This window comes from Barbus barbus, assembly GCF_936440315.1.
Source record: "Barbus barbus genome assembly, chromosome: 4".
Classification (NCBI taxonomy): Eukaryota; Metazoa; Chordata; class Actinopteri; order Cypriniformes; family Cyprinidae; genus Barbus; species Barbus barbus.
The window spans coordinates 16,216,189-16,238,757 of NC_136732.1; the positions used below are offsets into that span (position 1 = coordinate 16,216,189).

Below are 22,569 nucleotides of genomic sequence, written 5' to 3' on the forward strand. Positions count from 1 at the left end.
CTACTGTAATGACCTCTTTTGCTATTTAAAACGCTTAAAATTGTATTTACTGTTTTGAATTGTATGAAAAGCAATTTGGGACAGTTTACTGTATAGTTAGTATAGAATTATTAATTAGCATATAATTAATTATACTAATAGTATATGGAACCAACAACAATTTATATATGTATATATATATATATATATATTCCTGTATTTTAATAATAATAGTGAGATTTCATTTCATTTTTTTTTTTCTACCACTGAATTAGGTAATGTCCCTAGTTCCCATGTCAGAAATCTGGTCACCTTAGTTTGGGTGTTGGTTGAGTCTAGTTATGTAAGGGATATTGTGCACTGAAGAGTTTATTTTGAGATACTGACCAGTTGGCTGTACAGTATCCCGATGTTACTTAGCCAGTGAATAAAAAAACACATAACAGCCACAACCATACCTTCACAATGAGGTCACACTTGTACTTATTTATTTGTTTGGCAAGAACTGAAACTGCGCCTGAGATTATGTATGTACCAGTGATTTAATTTTCAGTCATTAGTTCAATAAAGACAAAAATGGCTGATGCTAAAGCATACTAACAAAACATAAATGCTCAACTGGCACACATACACACATATTTTGATCTCATTCAAAATATTAATCATTAAAAGGTAAAAGAACATTTCAAAGAATCATCTGAACACTTACAACTGTTAAAACAATTTGTTAGCCCAGCACAAAAATCAGTAATGGCACATTTCATCGTGTTTGAAACATATTAAAATGTATAGGAAAATGTTTAGCAAAAAGGAAGAGAAAGACTTTTAAACTAGATGTACAATCTACACAAAATGGTTTTCATTGTAAGTTGCAGTATGTAGTCCATTAAACATTAAAGTCAATTGTGATTACAGCTTATTTTATATAGTATTATTTTTGTTTATAGTATCTAATAATAGTACTTTATTGGCAAAGAAGTATTTCAGTGTGTGATATTTCTGTCATTGTTAACAAATTATCACATACAGGAGTCACATTAAAACACAGGTACAGTATGAAATGTTTAACAGGCAATAAAAGCTGAAAGTAAAATACTTAAAAATGTATTTACTGTCACCCCTCAAGTGAGAGCATTAACTATGGCCACACATTAATTCGCAAAATATCTATTTACACAATCTTCTGACACATTCACAGATCCTAAAAGAGAAAATTATGTGCAGATATAAATGAATAGCCACGATTTCCACACAATACGCTCTGAAAAATGTAACATTTGTTCCAACAGGGCAAAGAAGTTTACAGTTAGCTATATGTGTTCTTTAGTAATTAATTATTCATCCTGATGCCATGGCCTTATGTCATTCTCTTCCAATAAATTTTCACATGAAACCAACAATTTAAGGCAAAGTTTAATAAAAAACAAAGCAAATTTGGCATATTTATGTTGATATATCTGTTATACCAGACATACCATGAAATGCATGTCTCTGCAGTTTGTCACCTCACAAGCTGGATTTATCTGTCGATAACAGTTTAGCAATTTACATGGCATATCAATGAAGAAATGAGTTGCGGTGTTCCTCAAAATACAGTACACTTCTTGCCCCTTTTCTTTACAGGTGGAGGACATAAAACAGCACGGATGGCCTCATCAAACACGGTTTTTAAACCCCGTTGAGTAAGAGCAGAGCACTCCAGATACTTCACAGCACCTACAAAGCCAAAGATTTCAGTGAGCCAACTGTACGTGGTACAATTCCCCATGGCAATGCCATAACACTATTATAGCACACTGAAAAAATATACACTTTTTAAAGTTGTAACGAAAGCTATTTAAGCATATTTTATACATATATATTTCAGTTTTTGTACTTCGAATGTTCACGTTTAATTAATTGCACTACTTACCATTTCTTAGTAATTGTCAAATTTACTAGCAATTTTTTAATGAAAATTGTTTCTACACCAATTTTTTTCAGTGTAGGTGAGTTTTTAAAAAAGGAAATAAACCATATACACAGGAAAACGTTCTTACCAATCTCTCTAGCCATAGCAAGCCCTTGCGGATAAGTGATGGGAGCTAGTTTCTTATCCCGCAGACGCTCAATCGTGTCTTTGTCATCTCGCAGATCAAGTTTAGTGCCCACAAGTATGATGGGGGTGTTTGGACAGTGATGGCGAACCTCTGGGTACCACTACAAAAGAAATCTGGTTAACACAAGGCACCCTAACAGCTTGTGGATCTTGTTAAGGAATCCAAATGCTCAAGATACATTTCTTATTCTTCAGTGAATACTAACCTTTGCTCTTACATTCTCAAAGGAAGCAGGGCTCACCAGTGAGAAGCAAATTAAAAACACATCCTGTAGAAAGCAAAGGAGACTCTTTGTAAAAATCAATGTCATCAATTATTCATTTCTGATTACACTGCATTATATAATGCTGAGGTTGTCAGAAAACGGAAGAATCTTTTTTTTTATATCATTTATCATTTGAAGAAAACGCAGTACCACTCAAATGTTTGGAGTCTGTACGATTTATTAATGCACTAAAAGAAGCTCGTTATGCTCACCAAGGCTGCATTCATTTAATCCAAAAATACTGTAAAAACAGTTATATTGAGATATATTATTACAACTTAAAATAACTGTTTCTATTTTAAAATGTAATTTATTCCTGTAATGGCAAAGCTAAACTTGTTTTGTGGAAACATTGATACATTTTTCAGGATTCTTTGATGAATATTAAGTTACGAACAGCATTTGAAATAGAAATGTTTTGTAACATTATAAATGTCATCACAGTGACTTTTGATCAGTTTTACGAGTCCTTGTTGAATAAAAGTATTTAATAAATCTTACTGACCCAAATCCTTTGAACAGTAATGTACATTTTCATAATGAAGGACAGAGGAAAGATCGGGGATTCATATTTTTCAAAACCATTGTATATATTTGAACAAACAAATAATTCATTTGGCTACGTGCCCAAATCCCTGCCCAGTGCTCAAAATAAATAAGATCTAACTACAGACAAAACTAGTCTCTGTAGCAAAATGTATTATTGGTTATAATTTACAAAGCAAAGAGCAGACTGTGCATGAGTGAGTCCAGAAATTCTAATTAATGAAGTCTAATAATGAGTAAAAGAAAAAAATAAGCATCTTGACTAAACAAAAAACACTGTCAAAATGGTAAAAAGAAAAAGTTTTCAACTCCGGATTACAGAGCCAATCACGGAGATATTTACGCACCGTTTGGGGATAGGAGAGTGGTCTAAGGCGATCATAGTCCTCTTGTCCTGCTGTATCCCAGAGGCCTAAGTTGACAGGTTTGCCATCCACCATAACATTGGCGGAGTAGTTGTCGAATCTGAGGGTCACACACAGATTTTTCAGAACATTTCAGAAACACATCTACAGAGGCAAACTGACACACGTGGGCAGCAGCGACACACAGGAATAATTCCCATTTCTGTACTCACACTGTGGGAATATACTCTCCTGGGAAGGCATTAGTGGTGTAGCTGATGAGCAGGCATGTCTTACCCACGGCACTGAAAAACAAAAGATACCGAGTGGTAAGGTTGACTGCAGTACTGAGGACCAAGGACTGCACATACGCAGCACATCAAGGAAACAATTGTGGAAAGCAGGCAGAAAGGCCTGTAGTTATTGATTCAGGCGTCACTCTTGGGCTCGATGGCACACTGGTAGCCACTAATTGACAGTTCTGTTCTCAAATGAACTGCCCCACCGGACGAGGAGTGAATACAGCGTGAGAGCTTCTTGTCATGAAAAACACACTGCATGAACTTACATAGAAAGGGGAGTAAAGCGCATAGACAGGAAATGCAGTGGTGGGGTGAAAAGTGATAAAAAATTAGAAAAGGAAGAGTAAGTGAGGAAGTCTGATAATAAAAGGGGTAAAAATGGAAAAAGCTAAGTAAGCAGGCAAAAATAGCAAGTATGTTTGAGAAGTTATGCTTGGAAGCCTGAATTTGTATTCCTGACTGTCATTAGATCAGTAGGCTGTGAAATTAAGTTTCACATGGCAACTGACAGAAAGCACGTACCATGAGACAAGGGATAAACCTTAAATGGTTACCATGAAACAGCTAATAATAATTCTCCAAGGTCTAAAAGAAACTATGAATTAAGCACGTACATTTAACTAATACCATGAAATAAGTACAAATCACACCAAATACTATAGAGATAAACGGTTTGGCCAATATATTTTTTCTCCTTGACATGTATTTTAAGCTAAAATAGTACTAGTATTATTATTGTTACAATTTCATAGTACATATTACACTACTGTTGTAATCTAATAATTATCTACTGGTTATTTAATATATATATATATATATATATATACTGTAATGTTAAAAATAACCGGTATGGGTAATGAAATGATCATAAAAACAAGTGCTAGTTGATATCTACCAAATGCATACCAGTTACAATGCAACTATTTGTTTCCATGTTTATCATCGCTGGGAAAAATACCGTTTTAAGAATTTAGGAAGGATTTTAGGAAGGATTAGGCTGATTTTATGGTGCGCTCTGATAAAAAAAGAATGAATTATGATCAAGTTCAGGCTCACGAGCACACGATCATTTCCACTGATGTAGGTATGAAAACATGACATCATTCCACCGTCCACGCGCATCTCAATCCGACACTGCACGAGATGTTTATGTTAATGTTTGCATGGTTTACATGTAATCATTGCCACAGTAGTTTAAAGCGAAATCGACTCATTTAAAAATGAAACAAATGCACACAAATTGTAAACGCCTGAGCATACATTTAATAAAACAGCCATCACTAAACAGAGCCTATGCTCATTACAATCTCATTTTAAACCATAATGATAACAACTACGGTGTTTCGGAGAATGACACGGTAATATTTAAAAATGTTTAATAATTATAAAACCCTCAATTCTGTCTCAGCAGATCTCGCTCATCAGATGAGCCAAACCACAATCCCCACTCCCCAGCTCCTTCTCGCAACAATTGCTTTTCCCAAAAGAAACGCTCCGTACAAAAATAAGCAATTTTAGCATGTATTCTTCAACATCTTACCCGTCGCCCACAACGACACATTTAATGGCTTGCATTTGCAGTGCACGAGTAGTATCCGACGAGCGAGAATCTGAAGAAATAGCCTGAAATGTGATGTTAAGGTGCCTGTAGGCTGGTACGATTGCTGTTCAGCTGCAGCAGCAGCAGCGGTCGGTGGCACTCGGGGGTATTTCCGGAAAAATACGAACGCGAGGTTCGTACGCTTTCGGAGATCCGCCTGCTTCCCTTTTCACTGTAGGATGCATGCGCCTGTGAAAATAACATTAATTACACAGATAAAGAAGTAAACACTGCCCGTTGAAATTAAAAACACGTACAAAAAAACAAAACAAAAAAAAAACAGGTTAACATATTTAAAGAAACTAGAAGTAGTGGACGGAACTGAGATTTATTTTACAGGATAAGGTTAAAAGGAACAGCTGTCATTCCAGTACCAGACAGTTGGGATGACAGTTGTTGTATTGGGTGTGGAGGGGTGGGGCTAAATGATACAGAAATCTCTGGAAAAATGCCATTTACTCACATGGCTACAAATATTTTGTGAAGAGTCAGCTCCCTGGGGGTAGATAATATGAACAGTCCTTAAATAACAGTCGTCAAAATCAATATACCTTATAGCCATTTTAACAGTGAGATGTCATACAATAGACATTTCTGCAAAATAACCTCTTAGAATTAAATTTTATTTTGAATTACAAGGTTACACTTTAGGGTTAGGATTAGGGTTACTTGCATGTAATTTTGCATAATTGTTATTATAAAAGTAAGTACATGTAACGTTACAAGGACACCTTAAAATAAAGTGTTATACTATATGTACACAGTGAAATTACAGCAATAATTAATTGGTAACACTTTATTTTAAGGTGTCCTTGCTACAGTATAATTAAACATTTAAGTACTGAGTAATATTATTTGAGTAATACTATATAGTTAGGGTTATGATTATGGTGTGGTTTAGGGTTACTTGCATGTAATTATGCATAATTAATTTCTATCATAATAGTAATTACATGTAACAAGGACACCTTAAAATAAAGTGTTACCAATTAATTATTGCTGTGTACATATAGTATAACACTTTATTTTAAGGTGTCCTTGTAACATGTTACATGTACTTACTTTTATAATAATTATGAAAAATTACATGCAAGTAACCCTAACCGTATAAGTACATGTAGTTAATTAATATTACTCAGTACATAAAAAATATATAATTACACAGTAACAAGGACACCTTTTAGTATTTATTGGGGATGTACTGTAGCTTACAGAATTAAAAGTAAATGATCCAGGATTTATGTTTGATCCAGTATGATTAATTCAATGTATTTTGTCAAAATATGTAATCCAAAAACCATGCATTACAGGCCGCAAGTAGAATTAATATTTGAATCTGTAGTCCTTGAGAGAAATACTCTACAGCACAGGAAACACAAGACACTTACATATTCAAGAATTAATCATTTTATTGCTTGACCTGCCATTGGGACAATCTATACCAAAAGGTTTACAACTTGAGCACATCCAATGAAATCAAACCGTACAGTTATAGAAAAAGAATAATAGAAAAATGGTCCTCTGACATTTTACAACTCTCTGTGCTGAGGGCTTAACAAACTGAAGAATGGGTGAACAGGAGCCTACGAGCAAATATATCAATTCCTCTGTACATACTAGAACACAATTTTACTGAAAACCTCAGAAGAAAACACCATTGGCAGTCACAACCAGGGAATGAAAAGCAAACTTGAACAAAAATAAAAGGTTGAGGGTGGTAATACAAACACACTTCGTGTATCAATGAATGTTCTTCAAGAAACAGGGCCTGAAGTTTTTAATAAATCATAAAAGTAAGCAGAAAATGTAATTAGCGGTGGAACAAATCACTTAATTATTCATAAAAGGGAGAGAATTAAAATAAAGTTTAAATTATGCATTTTACAGAAAACAGGGAAAGATTTATGGTTCATTTGATCAATTCTGCCCTGCCAAATGAAGTTAAATGAACAAAGCAATGCATATATGAGCAATAACAAGTACACAATAACAAGTAATTTTATGCCTTACAAATGGAGTCACAGTTTACATTAAGGACTATATAAATAACTCCAACATATTTATTTATTCAACCCCATCATAAGGCATAAACCACTCAGTGAAAAGACAGTAGAACGGTTCATCAAAGGCTACTCTTTACATACCGTTAAGGGTGCAGATTGTGTCTTTAAAGCTACAGCACCAAGATTTGACTGATTCTGAAATTATAATCCAGTCTAAAAGGGGCAGAATCTGTGAATGAGCATCTTTTCCCAGACAACTGCAGTGACAATGCAGTAAGGCTCTTAAACCATGTGTCAGAGAGTAAAAAGAAAACAATTCCTCCATGTGGTCAGTAGGACAAAGTCAAATAGTGAAGATAAAAACAAAATTCTAGATCAGTTCACTTGCACCTTTCTTTAATTAACATAGCAATTTTGGGACAGTTCAGTTAAATAAACTGTTAATTACTGGAGCTTCAAGTCTAAATAAATTACACTGCTAAGGGCATCCGAATATATCGATGATAAAAATATTGTAGTTTACAGATAATACAGGTAACAAGCTGACATTATGAATAGAATTGGGAGGGAAAAAATTACAAGGAAATGTCTGTTGGCTATGCATTATGAAAGTAAAGAAATCAGGCACTTTTCAAAACCTAAATTTGCTTGAGTCTGCAGTATAAAGGAGCTGAATATCTGTATAATTACAATATGTGTGGAAAACAAAATACACAAATTTAAAATTCACATTAACTGTTTTCAAATAATACAAGAATATCTCTGTGCGACATTTAAAATCTACTTTCAGCAACAGTTAACACTATTGTACCACCCTGTAAAATCGTACAACACAACTCGGAGAACCCTAAGAATAAGATCTGATAAGAGATTAAGATGGTGGCAGTAGTGGATCGCAGATCTATTCCAATCATTTGATGGATCCTTACCCTAATGAAAAACAGACATGATCATGAACTCAGACATCATGAACTTAACACAAGCGGCAAATACTGTCCTTGTTTTAAGACTTTGATTTAACTAAGGAGAATAATCTAAATCTCAAACAAAAAAGGACACTGATCATTTGACAACTGATCATTATTTTTCTTAGTCCTGCCCTGTTGAAAGGATTTCAAAAGAGTTCACATACACTCTCATCGAGAAAGAAAACCTAATGGGATCTTCACTTGGCTAAAGAGGTTACCAAGTGATCACTTCCTGTCGAAGAGGATCCTCACATACTCTGTCAGATTTCATTAACCATTACATTTCTGTAACTCGTCTTAACAATTAATCAAAAACAAAAATTAGTACTGTTTTTCTGTACTTAAACACAATGTTGAATACAAGATAACCACCTTATTGCGGGGGAAACAAACAAATAAAAGCATTTGCAGCAGGTGGCATTTCAGAAGGGAGAAAATGCGAAACAAAACTGCATTTTAAAATGAGATTTGTCTAATCCTGGTGTGCTCTACATAAGAGTCCAGTGCAAGCCTATGTGTAGCATGAAGGATGAAGGGAGAACAAAACATCCAACAGAAAATGAGAAAGATCATTTGATCCCAATGAAATGGGATCAAATGCCACAATGAAAAACAGCAGGCGCATATAATGTGTTATATATATATATAGAGCTGATAAAATGTAAAAACTGTAACTTGAATGCAATGTAAGTCGCTTTGGATAAAAGCGTCTGCTAAATGCATAAATGTATATATATGTGTGTGTGTGTGTATGTATGTATGTATATAACACACATATATACACACACACACACTTGTATATAGATATCAAACTGTGCAAAAAAATATGGTTATGGTCATTTACTTCTAATATATAATAATTTACATACACTATATATGTGCAGCTATAACAATAAAAGAGCAAAGCTAATCACCACAATAAACATGGTGACATTTTAACTTCAGTACCCCCAAGAAAACAACATAACACACATGGATTTATGCCTTTGGCTTCCCTATACTCAAATGCTTGAAATGAACGAGGGAAAACAGAATCTGAAACTCGATGCCTCAATTAAGATACATCATCATATACTGAATAGATACACTACATGACTGTCAACTCTGCCACTGATTTCCTTCCATTCAAAACACTGTTATACAGAAACGTGAAGCAATTTGGAGGAAAGAGACAATCCCGACAGACCTTGTTAGTTCAGCATCTGTTCACATGACAGGGATCTGTGGCACAATGATTGGCTCGTTTCTCAGGCAAAACTAACAATCAGCCTTATGGTAAATCTATGATGGATACGAACGCGACAGGGTACGGCACGAATCGAAAAAACAGATAGAGAGAGAACACTGAAGTGAATGGGCACCTGGGTGTTGGAAAATGCATAAAGAAAAGTAAGAAAATAAAGCGGATTTGCATTGGTGGACCCTGCAATAGAGAAGGAAAGAGCCTAGTGCGCCTCAGACCGACAGAGACACGAAGCTGTTGTACTGCTGTATGTTTCGCTTCAGGATATCTGAGCAGGGGCCGAGCACGCGTTCGAACCGGGGACGATCCAGTTTTACACACTTCAGCGGGCCGCGAGCAACCACGGTGGCGGCACGAGGCCGGTTCATGAGCAGAGCGATCTCACCTGTTGAAACACATATGGAGAGAATTCAGAAAAGAGCCATAGAGAAACACAAACACATTAACGTGCACTAGTGGACACTGCACATGGACTCAATATGTAATTAGATTAGCAAAGGGATTTCTGGCATATGTTTAAATATACACGGCATGAGCGATTTTACAGAAAGTAAAGAAAACACAATTACCAAAGTAGTCAGATGGTGCAAGTCTTCCAACCTCTACAAATTCCTCATTCTCCGACCGCCGCTGCAGGACTGCTGCCGAACCCTGAGGACACAAGTCTGAATCAATACGTCTGTTCTTCCATGACGTCTCTCTGAGGTGTTAGGGTTACACTTTCTACAACAATTTCATCATTATTTACATTTTTTGTGAAGATCGAAGAAGTATACAAAACCATATGACTCTAATTAACACAAAAACTTGTAGGAGACGCAGATGAGAACAGTGTAAAAAAAAAATGAATAGATTTAACAAGGAACGCTACCTCAAGAATAATGAAAAATTCATCTCCTGGTTGACCCTGCACAACAATCTTCTGGCCATCTTCAAACTGGACCGTCTCGAGGGCATCAGCAACTGTCAACCGTTCCCATTTATCCAGAGACTCTGCACACATAACGTTATCACCACAAAAGGCAAATTATGTGTGTACATATATACATATTTTTTTTTTTTTTTTTTTTTTTATGTATGGATAGATAGATACAGATATGAAGAGTTAATTTGCAAAAACAGATTTTAACAATTTTCAAAAAATCTATTTTTTTCATGCATTCCAATTATTCTTAATTAAACTGCAGTTGGGTTATTTTGATTAGATAACAAAAAATGACTTTTGAAAATGAAAAAAAAAAAAAAAAAAAAGTAGTTATCTGTTTTTGCAAATAAACTCTTCATATATACATATAATATATATATATATATATATATATATATATATATATATATATATATATATACATATAATGTATATATATATATACATACACACACAAACACCCAACCTGCAAATATACATTACAATAAAAGAACATAAAAATTTTTAATTTATGGCAGATGAAACCTCAAACTCACCCAAAATGGAGACCTTGCTAAGGAATTCCTCATACATTTTTCTCTTTCTCAGAGTACTTCCCTAAGCATGAATAGTAATCAAGATTAAGCAGGAGGGGAAACAAAATCAGTTAAATTAAAAAATGACTAACTAATTAAGAATCAGTTAAAAAGTATACCAACCATGAGTATTCTCCTGTAGCTGTCTCTGTCAATTCCCCACAGCTTGACGTTGGTCTTTGCTCTTACAGTGGCTGCTCTGGGAGTGCCATAGATTAAAGCCAGCTCCCCAAAACTGCCACCTTCTCCAATACTGGTCACCCACTCATTGTTGACATACACCTGTCAAAAAACAACAGTACTTACAAATATATCCATCAATATCTTTCACATTTATGCTTTATTACATTACATCCTGATTCATCGCTAATTTGAAAGCATTGCACTTACATCCATTTCACCTTGGTCAATAACATAAAAATTGTCCCCCTCATCCCCTGAAATGAGAAATGTGTTACATTAGTCGATTTATTTTTCCCGTTTTTATACATTCAGCTTCTCCTAAAAAGAAGCCTTACCTTGTTGAATCACAGTTTCTCCTGCAATGTAAGTGACTGAGAACATGGCGTCAAATATGTCACTGTGAAGAGTAAAATAAGTGGTTTCCAATAAATGAAAGACTGTATAATTTACACTGAATATTTCAATCTACTTATCAAAACCACAAAATGTGTCACCTTCTTTCATTGTCGTCAAGATGAGCAAAAAGCACATTCTTTTCAATCGCTTTAGCAAGAGCAGCCATAGTTTTATAATCTTTAGGAATAACCTGTGAAAAACAGCAAAAGCTATTTTCTTACAAAAGAGCAATTGTACTGTTGTAATGTAGAATTCACCACAACAATATTACTTGTGTCATAGAAAAATTCTAAAAGAATGATATATATACATATAAAAGCAAATGAAAAGTTACCTTTCTGACATAAGACGCTGCGTCTTCCTCAGTGTAGACCTCTGCACTGATGGCACCACGGCGCCGCCGGCCCTTAACCACAGGGTTCATGGGAGGAGAAACCTCATCTTCACGGGAGTCTGAGCGAGAGCTTGACTTCTGCTGGCTGATTAATTGTTTAGCTTCCTCCTGATACACATAAACAACAATTGAGGCACTGAAACTTACTTCTCAAGAGTAAAGAATGTTTCTAAAGAAAACAGAGTCTAAGAGCATGCAGTTTCCCTTGAAAAATGACTGACCTTCTCAAGCCTCTCGAAGTACTCTCTGAGGAAAGCCATGGGTCTTTCAGGCCTGTTAGTGCACAGCTGCACAATGCAGTCCTTCAGCAGCTGCTGGATGTTGTGCTTCTGCACGTAGCGCTCACACTCCCGCAAGCTCCTCTCTTCTTCACTGCTCGTACTGCTGGACGCCATGATGACCTGCTGACCCAGCACATGCAGTTCACATCAGCTCATGAAACCTTCTTCATGAGCCACAAACATCATTAGACCAACTCTTTGCATTGAAATCTGAAGACATGACAGTCATCATGCCTTTTAAAGTGTAATGCCATAAGTTTTTTTTACATATTTTATTGTAAAGTCTGCTTGAATCTGAAGTTGCAAACGACTGTGTGACGTATTTCCAAATGAAATGGGATACTGAGGGCGGGGCCATCTCAAGCTTGCAGCAGACATGCGTCAAACTGACGTCATCAGAGAAGGAACATCATTCCAGAGGAGAAGCAAATTCTCATATGTTGACTAAGACTAAGACGACAAACCATTATTTTTCTGTGGATTAACATGCATTTAGATTAACTGTTCACCACAAGACTTGTGTGCTGAGTAAACAGTGTCAATTCTGATTACATGCGCACCTTAAATTAAAAAATAAACCGATATACTACAAAATATTTTGTACTGTTTTGAATTTTTCAAATGAAACTGTTATAGAAATCATTAAATTAGACACATATTATATTTGTTCCAAGTAAAGCATACTCTATTATATATGTACTTTAGTGGTTTCTCATAAACATAGACACACACCCGTTTTTGTGGTTAATTTCTTTTTTTTTTTTGTGACGTATTGTCAAGTATGGTGACCCATACTCGAAATTGGTGCTCTGCGTTTAACCCATCTAAGTGCACACACACAGCAGTGAGTAATGAACAAATGCGCACGCACACACGCACACACACACACACACACACCGTGAACACACACCCGGAGCAGTGGGCAGCCATTTATGCTGCAGCGCCCGGGGAGCAGTTGGGGGTTCAGTGCCTTGCTCAAGGGCACCTCAGTCGTGGTATTGAGGGTGGAGAGAGCGCTGTACATTCACTCCCCCCACCTACAATTCCTGCCGGCCGGGGACTCGAACCCGCAACTTTTCGATTACGAGTCCGACTCTCTAACCATTAGGCCACGACTTCCCCCAAATTTCCTTCCTACATTCCTGTCAATCCTACAATGACGGTATATAAATGTGTGAAATTAAATCGCTACCATGTTTTTCAGCGTTACAAAGTTCCCACACATTTTGACCAATTATCTTTTCCAGTCCATCTGCCATTACAGGTTATGGACTAAATTTTTTTTTTTTAAAGAGAATTTTGATAAACTGATAAAATTCTAACTTAAAACACATAGAAATGTTTCCATTATACAAATATCAATGTCTTTTTAAGAAATGTTTAATTTCTATTACTTGCCCTGGCCTAACATTTTTCTTCTTATTATTATTAAATTAAATTAAACGTTTTATTCCCAGGTCTTCCCTGGCTACTACAACCGTCTGGTTATAAAGAAAAAAAACATGACCTCGTGATCATATTTTAATGAAAACAAAGCACCAGTGATTTAAAAAAAACATACATAGTGCTACTGCAACCAGATACAACATTAAACAAGTTCAAAACAAGTTCAACAGTTAACATGACTCCTATATTTCTAATAAATCCGTCAGTGATTAAGCTAAAACCCACAGAAAATTATCTCAAGTAACATTGTTTTTTTTAAGCAGTGTTGCATTTTGACAGGCATATGCTGTGGCCCCTAGTCCCTGTCGGGGCCCCTGAATATCGCAGTTCGCATCCCTACAGGCGATTCTCGGTTCAACGCTAATCGAATGGGAACATAACATTATTTTAGTGCAGAAAACACATGCCATTGTAAACACAGGTTATTTCGCACATGTGTAAACGTTACGCAGCCTCTTCCAGCTCTGTGTTTTCAGTAACCAGTTTTGTCAAGCAGCAAAATACGCCATCTTGCAAGATATTATCACAACAACGGAAGCCGACGGCATTACACTAACCTCTCTAAGAGGCTGCCACGCATCGATATCAGCAAATGTTACAGCGAAGACTTCCGCTATTAAATATTCATACCTGAGTCGCTTCGATGAGTTTGAGGACGTGTTTTACTCCGTTTACTGGCTTTCTCACAGTCCTTGATGGATGGACGCCTCACCGGAAAAGGTTATGACCAGTCACAAACAACGATTGACGTCAATGCGCCCCGATCTGGGAAGCCCGTTGCTCCTGACAACCTTAAAGGGCTAGAGCTTGTTTTTGTACTGAGAGGAGATCGAGGGTATCAGACAAGCTCATTTATTACATTCTGACTCACATGATGTGCTGCATGTGCTAAGTGTTTAGATTAAATTTTGCAGTCCCCCTGCCATGGCATTGAATTTTAAAAGAATAGCATTTATGCATGTGTTGAAAACTGAGAGCCTGTGTGATTTGGATCTGATGACAGCTGAAAAGGTTAATGAGTTTGTATATAAACCCAATCCTAGTGTTGTCCTTACTCAACCAGGGTCAAGACCACCACTGAAACTGCATTCTTTTCTTCAACAATACTAATACTTCACCAGTACAACAGCAGAATCCATAATGAAACGCAACAGCCCTTACGAAAATTAACCATGGTTTGATTGTAGTTAAAGTGTAGTAACCATGTTTTTTTTTTTTTGGCGTATTGATTGCATTGATCTATATATACTGAATATTACTATTACTTCTCTATTATTTATAAATCAGTGATTGATTACCATTTGTATAACCACAGTTTTACTACAAAAACCATGGTTAAACTATGGTTATTGTAGCAAATCCATGGTTAATTTGTGGTTGCCATGGTTTAACTATAGTAACCATGGTTTTATATGGAGTTAAACCATAGGTAATTTTCATGAGTTCAACATATAGCATTAATTTATTTATTTATTTATTTGAAACAGATACTTTTACATATACTGACTTACAAAGGATAATATAATACAAGCAGAAAGAACTATTTCAAGATCAAACATAAGAAGTGAAGTGTAATTTAAAGGGATAGTTCACCCAAAAATTAAAATACTGTCACCATTTAATTTCCCTCATGTCGTTCCAAAGCTGCATGACTTTCTTTCTTCTGTGAAACACAAAAGAACATTGAAGAATATTTGTAGCCAAACCAAATTGACTTCTATTGTATGGGATGCAAAGAAAATTCTCAAGATATCTTCTTGTATGTTCCACAGAAGAAAGACAACACAGCTTTGGAATGACATTAAGGTGAGTAAACGATAATGGAATTTAATTTTTTGAGGGAACTGTCCATTTAAGTGAAAAAATAATGATACTAACCCATTATCATAAGACTGTACAGGCCAGGTGCCTATATCAGAATATAAAGACACACCCTCTCTTATCTCCTCCTTGTCGCCTCTGCAGCCTTTCTTACAACTGCTCAGCTTCATTCGTGTCGACTGCCCAGAGTCCACGAACACAGCCTTCCAAAAGCTCTCCAGCACAAGGATATAGGATATATCACTATCTAGCAAAAGAGAGGAAGAGATAAAGGTGAGAGCATAGTTAATTTTCCATAGTCAGGTAGGGTTGTGGTTTGCTGTACAAATCTGCAATCACTGCTCAGTCATACTAATGCACTGTAAATGATCTATATTCTAATAAGAGTTGGATAGAGAAGAATGGCTCTTCTGTAGTACTGAACACTGTAAACATGTTTGCAAAATTAATTTAATTCACTTATAATTATGGAAATGTTGTGTTTTGGTAATGATTCCATATCTTGAAAAATGTGACTGTAGTAATAATACCATGTGAATGAAAATGGCGAACTCCAAGCTAATAGAAGAATTCATTTTCATGATTGCATGCTCTTCCTGACATCTGTGGTGCATTCCAGGGTTTCCATGTTGAAACATGTCCCTCTATAGCTTTGGATTGGAGCCTCTGTCCTGTCATGCCTGGAACAAAGACCGGACACGTAAGAGCAAACTAGTTGAGCTACATTTCAATATAAATTACATTCCTTCAGGCTCCTAATGTTGCTGCCTGCAGTTCCATTTTCATCCATTATAATCTACTCAGAGGAATATCAAATTGTCTTTGGGAGAAAAGCTGCACTTCATATGAATCATCAGTTTGCTATGATTTACTGTAATATTGCTGCTTTATACTTGGGTTTTTGTTTGCAAGAAATTCCAATAGAACTGTTTTTCAGGTTTATTTTATGTGCATACAACTTTAAAATAATAATATTATATATTTTATTATTAGAAATTGCAATAAGTCCCAACAGCAACTTTGTGCACATTTACCAAAAGAAAGGAACGGAATGGACTAAGATTCATGAACTGACAGAACACAGTGGACGAATCACAGGTAAGACAAAAGAGAATAGCTGCCACATTAGTCATTAACCCACAGATACAGTGAGACTGACCCATAAAACAAACATTATCTCAGTGCACCAATCAAAGGCATTACCTTAACCACTGTAAACAGTGCAAGTCTACAACTGGGTTTTATACTAACTGGAACTTAGTTGCAATGAAAGAAGTAGTGACAGACATTTTCTTCTGTATTGTGACAAATCAGAATGAAAAAGGTTCAATCCATTGTTATTGATTGGACATATCTGAATGCAAGCTTGCAGATGTATGAAAAGGGAGGGGTTTATAATTGATAGACATTTTGATTAAAAATTACAAGGTCGACACAAATTAAAAAAATTATGCATGGATGAATAGGTCACAATATCAATAACACTCATTTAGAAAAGATAAAATATATTTGATTTCATGACAAATTTTGATAAGATTTAAATTTGCCATTTACTAAAACTGCGCATTAGGGGTTTTGTGCAACAAACTTCCTTATTCTGTAAAACAGGTCTCATCACTCATGAGGGCGAATTCCAAACATAAGTAAGCATCCCTGTGGCCTACTCCCTTCAAAGGGCAGAGCCCTTGAAATATGTTCTTTGAAGGGTGTAGGGCTGTCTCGTAAAAGCTTTTGGAACTCCCTTGGCGAAGGGAATGACTGATCAAATGTTACCTTGACAACGTGCAGCATTCAGCACTCCATTGGTTATTGCAAATAAATATTCCTTATTATTTTATTCAAATATTGTCTAATTGTGGCTTATTTAATATTAAACTTTCAAACTAAACTTGCTTACACTGCCGTCTTAAATCATTTTTCTCACTGATGAAAAGTATTTTGTATTCAATTAAAATAAAGACAAATTTAATTTCTACTTATTTTTCTACTTATATTAATTTCTACTTCTACTTATCTATTCTACTTCCGTTTATATGTGAACTCGAAATAGACCTCAACTTTGCTTTAAAATGCATCGCAAGATCTCCTAACCGAAGATCACGTGATCACAAACAGAAATCACTTCCGTGAAGTGACCATCGCATGTTCCCTTCGCTAAAGGACTTCTGGAAGGGCCCTTCGTGAAGGGATTCAGTTGTTCATTTTCGTTTTCATTTTTAGGGATTGATTGGGCCCCAGAGTCCAACCGTATAGTGACATGTGCCTCAGATAGGAATGCCTACGTATGGACGCTTAAGGAAGGGGTTTGGAAGCCGACATTGGTGCTGGTTCGCATTAATCGAGCTGCCACATGTGTCAAGTGGTCACCTCTTGAGAACAAGTTTGCTCTTGGAAGTGGGGCTAAACTTATTTCAGTGTGCTACTTTGAAAAAGAAAATGACTGGTGAGACTTGCTTTTAGAAGACCTTTTAACCCTATTTTTTTTTTTCTTCACTGACAGAGAGACGTTACTAATCAAATGTATTATCTCATCCATAGCCACATCTCTTGTGCAATTTCTGTTCCTGATTGACTCTATAGGTGGCTGAGTAAGCATATCAAGAAACCCATTAACTCCACCGTTCTGAGTCTAGACTGGCATCCCAATAACATACTGCTGGCAGCTGGCTCAGCTGACCTGAACTGCAGGTTAGAATATTCAGACTACTTTCGCACCATGCTGCTTTGCAAACCATTTTGTTGGTAACATAGGTCTTTTTATTGGTGTAGAATTGTTTCTGCATATATCAAGGACATCGAGGACAAGCCTGGACCAACACTCTGGGGATCCAAAATGCCCTTTGGAGAGGTGCTTTTGGAGTATAAAGAGTGCGGTGGCTGGGTGCACAGTGTCTGTTTCTCTCCATCTGGTGATGCTCTGGCCTGGGTTAGCCACAACAGCGCCATCAGTGTAGCAGATGCCACACAGGGAAAAGAGTAATACCAATATTTACAAATAACAATTAGCTTTGTAGGGCTCCATTTCTTTATATACACAGAAAGTAAATCAAACTAAAATAATTTAATACTAATTATCCTTGATTTCCATGAATCCATAAAAACCACTGGAGTTTGCTGCCTGAAATTAATAACATGCACAGTATGACCTTTACCAGTCACTGCCTACATATACATTTTTGTGCATTGCAGGGTTACTCAGCTGACAACAGGACATCTTCCATTGCTGAGCGTGCTGTATGTCAGTGAGACTGAGATTGTAGCTGCGGTAAGGAATTTTCCATCACTTACCGTTTCCTACTGAGGTGTAAAATTCTTGGTCTCCATAGTTTATCTGACAAAAAAAAAAAAAAAAAAAGTAAAATCGGTTAAGATGAAGCATTGTAGTGAGATACACTTTAAAATGTTTTCAGTGAGTTCAAACAAATGCAATATATACACTTGTTGCCTGCTGCCTTATTAGAAGCATAACAGTGTAATAATCTACCAGAAAATAGAGAGAGCTTTGGTGATAGAGTGAACATGACTAATTTCTCGCAAGAAATGGCAAAAAAAGTGGAAAAAAGTTGGTCAAAAACATACATTTACACACAAATGGACCACAAACCACAACTTTCAGATGGCATATTTACATTTTACCTCGACTGTCATGGAAACAAGTGCGCATATAATACATGAAGGTATCTCAGTTGACAGGATATGACAGTGCTTTCCTACCTCTGTTTAATATTAATACCTTTTTGTGCATATGTCTGTGGTGGGGATTTTAGGGCCACGACTGTTGCCCTTATCAGTTCTCATACAAGGGTCCTGGATGCTTGGAGTTTGTGAAGAAAGTGGACATTTCCAAGCAGAGCTCCAAGGGCAACATGTCTGCCATGCAGCATTTCCGTAATCTGGACAAAAAAGCGACTACTGAGGAGGAAGAAACTGGGTTGGGCAGTCTGCACCAGAACAGCATCACGTAATATATGGCTTGACGTCAGCAAGCAGAGTCTATTTTAGCACCTTTTGCATTTTGCTCACATTTAAGAGAAATTACATTGCAGTTTACTAAGACTTTGTTTCTACTGTAGTCAGCTATGTATTCTGGAAGGGCCGAAAGCCAAGGTGGAGAAATTCAGCAGTGTGGGCTTAGATGGTGCCATGGTTGTCTGGGATTTTAAGGTATTACATTGTCATGAAACAATATTTTGATAGCACTGTTTAACACCAGCTTGTCTAAGCAGTCACATAATGACGATTTAAAAAAATATTAAATGTTTTGCGCTTTAATTTTATCTTTAGCACTGAAACACCATGGGATCTGGAAAGAGCAGAAAACAATAATAATCGGGGACCATCTTTTTAAGTTTGTTTTCTCAGACACTTTTTTTAGCCATCACTACAAAAGTTACACTTTAAAGTGACTTAAGCCTGCTGATTTTATGATGTACTATGGTGGGATGGCCGATCCCAAATGTGTGGTATGCAATAGTTTTTGTCATGCAGTATTAATTCATCTTAAAAGGGAATGTTTTAAAATAGTTGATTCCGAAAAAAAGCAAATGATTATTTAGCACCAAAAAGAGAATTAACCTTGTAAGCAATGATCATCATAAATGCAAATTTTCTCATCCAAATGTGCTGTTAATTAAATAAAAATGTGCATTATGTTTTTTTTCTTTCTAGATTAAATTAATAAACAAATCATTATTAAAAACATTGTGGGATTTTGTTTCTTTTTTCTCTTGCTGCAGCACTGCAGAGGATTGTTAGATGCAAATAAGTAAGCCATCAGAGCATTAAACCTATGTGTTGAGAAGAAATTTTTGCAGCAGAAATATGAATAAAATGTTAAAGGGGTCATCGGATGCATTCCTGGAGCCTCCCCAACACTGCATATTTTGCATGTCTCCTTTATCAATCACACCTGATTCAACTCATCAGCAGCAACTCCAAGACCTGAAATGGGTGTGTCAGACAAAGGAGACATGCAAAATGTGCAGTGTTGGGGAGGCTCCAGGAATGTGTTTGGGAACCCCTGCTTTAGGGTCTTAATGAAAAGTCTATAACATACTTTGGTTAAAAATTCTCAATGGTAGTGTAAAAAATACCTTTTTAAACCTGTCAAAATCAGCTCGGTCTTCAACACGCTGATCTAGTCCATCCTAGTGAGCTCTGCTGACTCCGCCCCTCTCTTCTGTGGAGTGACGAGCAGACCATAGCCATAGATGTGTAGATTCCCTATTCGACCGCTCCAGATACGTTGACGTATCAGCCATCTCGCATTCACCATAATAAATGAATATTCAAAGATATACAAGCGTATAACTTGCTGTTGTAGACGCACAGTCAATGCGCTCAAAGATTTGCAGACCATTCCAAAAATGGCGGATGGCTTACATATGCGGCCCATAGAAACAGTCGATAATGAGGCATCTAGGTGTGTATATATACATCTCTATCTATGGAGCTTACTAAACTTCAGCCGCGAAACTGGCTAACTAGCACATTATTAGGAAAGGCGATTTGCAATGATTCATAAAAAATCCTTATGCTCACTTCTTCTGTAGATAAAGCTGGATCACTAATGATTCACACGAACAGACAGATTTAGACAGATCGAGGATCGGCGCATTCACTTCAAATCGAAAGTAACGTTAATCCTCTGCGTCTTCAGCAGCTCAGATGTCCAAAGTAAATGACGACTGCTATATTCATTATTACAGCCAACAACTAAACACTTCAATCGCTTAATGTCTTTCCCTGCACCAGGGCTGACACAATGGCGGACAGCTCTAAGCTCACTCAGGGAGAGTCTAAGGTAAGACTGTCTTGTCAATCTACTATCACGGGAGGGGCCTGTACAGAATTACATCATTCTGACAGGGCTTTCAGAACAGCCTGATTTAAGAAAGAAGATTTTAAAATAGGGATTTATAAAAAAAAAAAAAAAAAAACTGGGTGGATTTTTATCATAATAGAATGGATGTGTACACACATTTACGATCAAACAACTTGAAGTGAATTTTGCATCTGATAACCCCTTTAAAAGAAATTACTTTTTTTATGCCATTTAAAAAAAAAAAAGGCATAAAACTTATGACATTTTCTGTGTTTTATTATATTTAATGTATTTTAAAAGCTACATGATTACTGCAACAAACTCAATTGGAATGCATGACATTTCAATAAACAATCTTTAATTAAACCTCATCAGAAAACATTCACAAACAACACTAGAATGGATTTTTGGAATGTTTTAAAGCTTAATATGGGTCATGTTACAAGGCAGAGACAACAGGTAAGTATAACGCAAACAGGTTTATGGAGAGACTTGAGGTAGCAGATCGAGATGAGCAAAGGCAGGTGAGTGATAAGCACTGTGTTCAGTTAGAGAGTTCTTAGCTGTTTGCCGATATATGCTTTCGTTGCAGGTCCGTTGGTGAGAGGGTATCCAGGAGCGTGGGAAAACAATGAAGGAGAATCACTGGAAATCTAATGGTAAGCATAGATAAGTAAGTATCGCATGAGAGTCTGGTTCGGTTCAGGGTAGTGAACAGTAGAACAGACAGTGAACGAGTGCAGCGTGCTCTTGAAGGTGGCTTGATTGAAGACAGCAGGTGCGGGTGATTAGAACTCCAGGTGATGTTGATGTGACTGAGAACAGGTGTGAGCCGGGGAGGATTCTGGGACATGGAGTCCAGAGCTGGTGACTAGTGACAGAGACATCCTGACCCTGCTCCACAAAACTAATTATTAGGGTCAATTTCTTGAAATTGAGATTTATACATATACATAAGCTTTCCAATAATGTATGGTTTGTTAGCATAGGACACAATCTGGCCGAGATACAACAAGCCTAATTTAAAATCTGGAATCTGAGGGTGCAAAAAAAAATAAAAAATCTAAATATTGAGAAATTCGCCTTTAAAGTTGTATAAATAAAGTTCTTAGCAATGCATATTACAAATCAAAAATGAAGTTTTTATATAGTTACGGTAGGAAATTTACAAAATATATCTTCATGGAACATGATCTTTACTTAATATCCTAATGATAGTTTTCACGTGACTTCACACCCTTATAGGAACAGCAAAACGAGGCTTTGCTCCACTGACCGCCAGCTACTTTACGCAGATTGCATTAAGTAATAATGTAGAGACAGATGAAGCCAGAATATAAACACAATGTGCAAAGTTTAATATTAAATGGTTTCC

The 22,569-nt window shown here is 36.4% G+C and overlaps 3 protein-coding genes across 4 annotated transcripts; 1 reads left to right on the forward strand and 2 right to left on the reverse strand.

Annotated features, from left to right (window-relative positions):
* Nucleotides 1-435: 435 nt before the first annotated feature.
* Nucleotides 436-5,537, reverse strand: LOC306868874 (ras-related C3 botulinum toxin substrate 3). The gene is made up of 6 exons (XM_079415310.1): nt 5,076-5,537; nt 3,467-3,538; nt 3,237-3,354; nt 2,284-2,346; nt 2,019-2,178; nt 436-1,695 (listed from the first exon to the last, which is right to left on the reverse strand). The coding sequence occupies exons 1-6, from the start codon at nt 5,108-5,110 to the stop codon at nt 1,565-1,567; spliced, it is 579 nt and encodes a 192-aa protein (XP_079271436.1). The 5' UTR covers nt 5,111-5,537; the 3' UTR covers nt 436-1,564.
* A 991-nt stretch (nt 5,538-6,528) lies between these two features.
* LOC306862175 (cAMP-dependent protein kinase type I-alpha regulatory subunit) lies at nt 6,529-14,301 on the reverse strand. 2 transcript variants are annotated; one of them, XM_079404853.1, is made up of 11 exons: nt 14,180-14,301; nt 12,044-12,223; nt 11,763-11,930; nt 11,527-11,618; nt 11,368-11,429; nt 11,240-11,286; nt 10,973-11,131; nt 10,811-10,871; nt 10,221-10,342; nt 9,919-10,000; nt 6,529-9,734 (listed from the first exon to the last, which is right to left on the reverse strand). In XM_079404853.1, the coding sequence occupies exons 2-11, from the start codon at nt 12,215-12,217 to the stop codon at nt 9,562-9,564; spliced, it is 1,140 nt and encodes a 379-aa protein (XP_079260979.1). In that variant the 5' UTR covers nt 12,218-12,223; nt 14,180-14,301; the 3' UTR covers nt 6,529-9,561. The 2 variants fall into 2 exon arrangements, with proteins under 2 accessions (XP_079260979.1, XP_079260980.1); XM_079404854.1 differs by having other exon boundaries at nt 12,044-12,226; nt 14,180-14,256.
* A 1,195-nt stretch (nt 14,302-15,496) lies between these two features.
* LOC306864816 (actin-related protein 2/3 complex subunit 1A-like) lies at nt 15,497-20,065 on the forward strand. The gene is made up of 10 exons (XM_079409054.1): nt 15,497-15,643; nt 15,990-16,070; nt 16,364-16,468; nt 17,591-17,813; nt 17,951-18,058; nt 18,140-18,346; nt 18,560-18,635; nt 19,138-19,331; nt 19,444-19,534; nt 19,655-20,065. The coding sequence occupies exons 2-10, from the start codon at nt 16,007-16,009 to the stop codon at nt 19,658-19,660; spliced, it is 1,074 nt and encodes a 357-aa protein (XP_079265180.1). The 5' UTR covers nt 15,497-15,643; nt 15,990-16,006; the 3' UTR covers nt 19,661-20,065.
* Nucleotides 20,066-22,569: the final 2,504 nt, after the last annotated feature.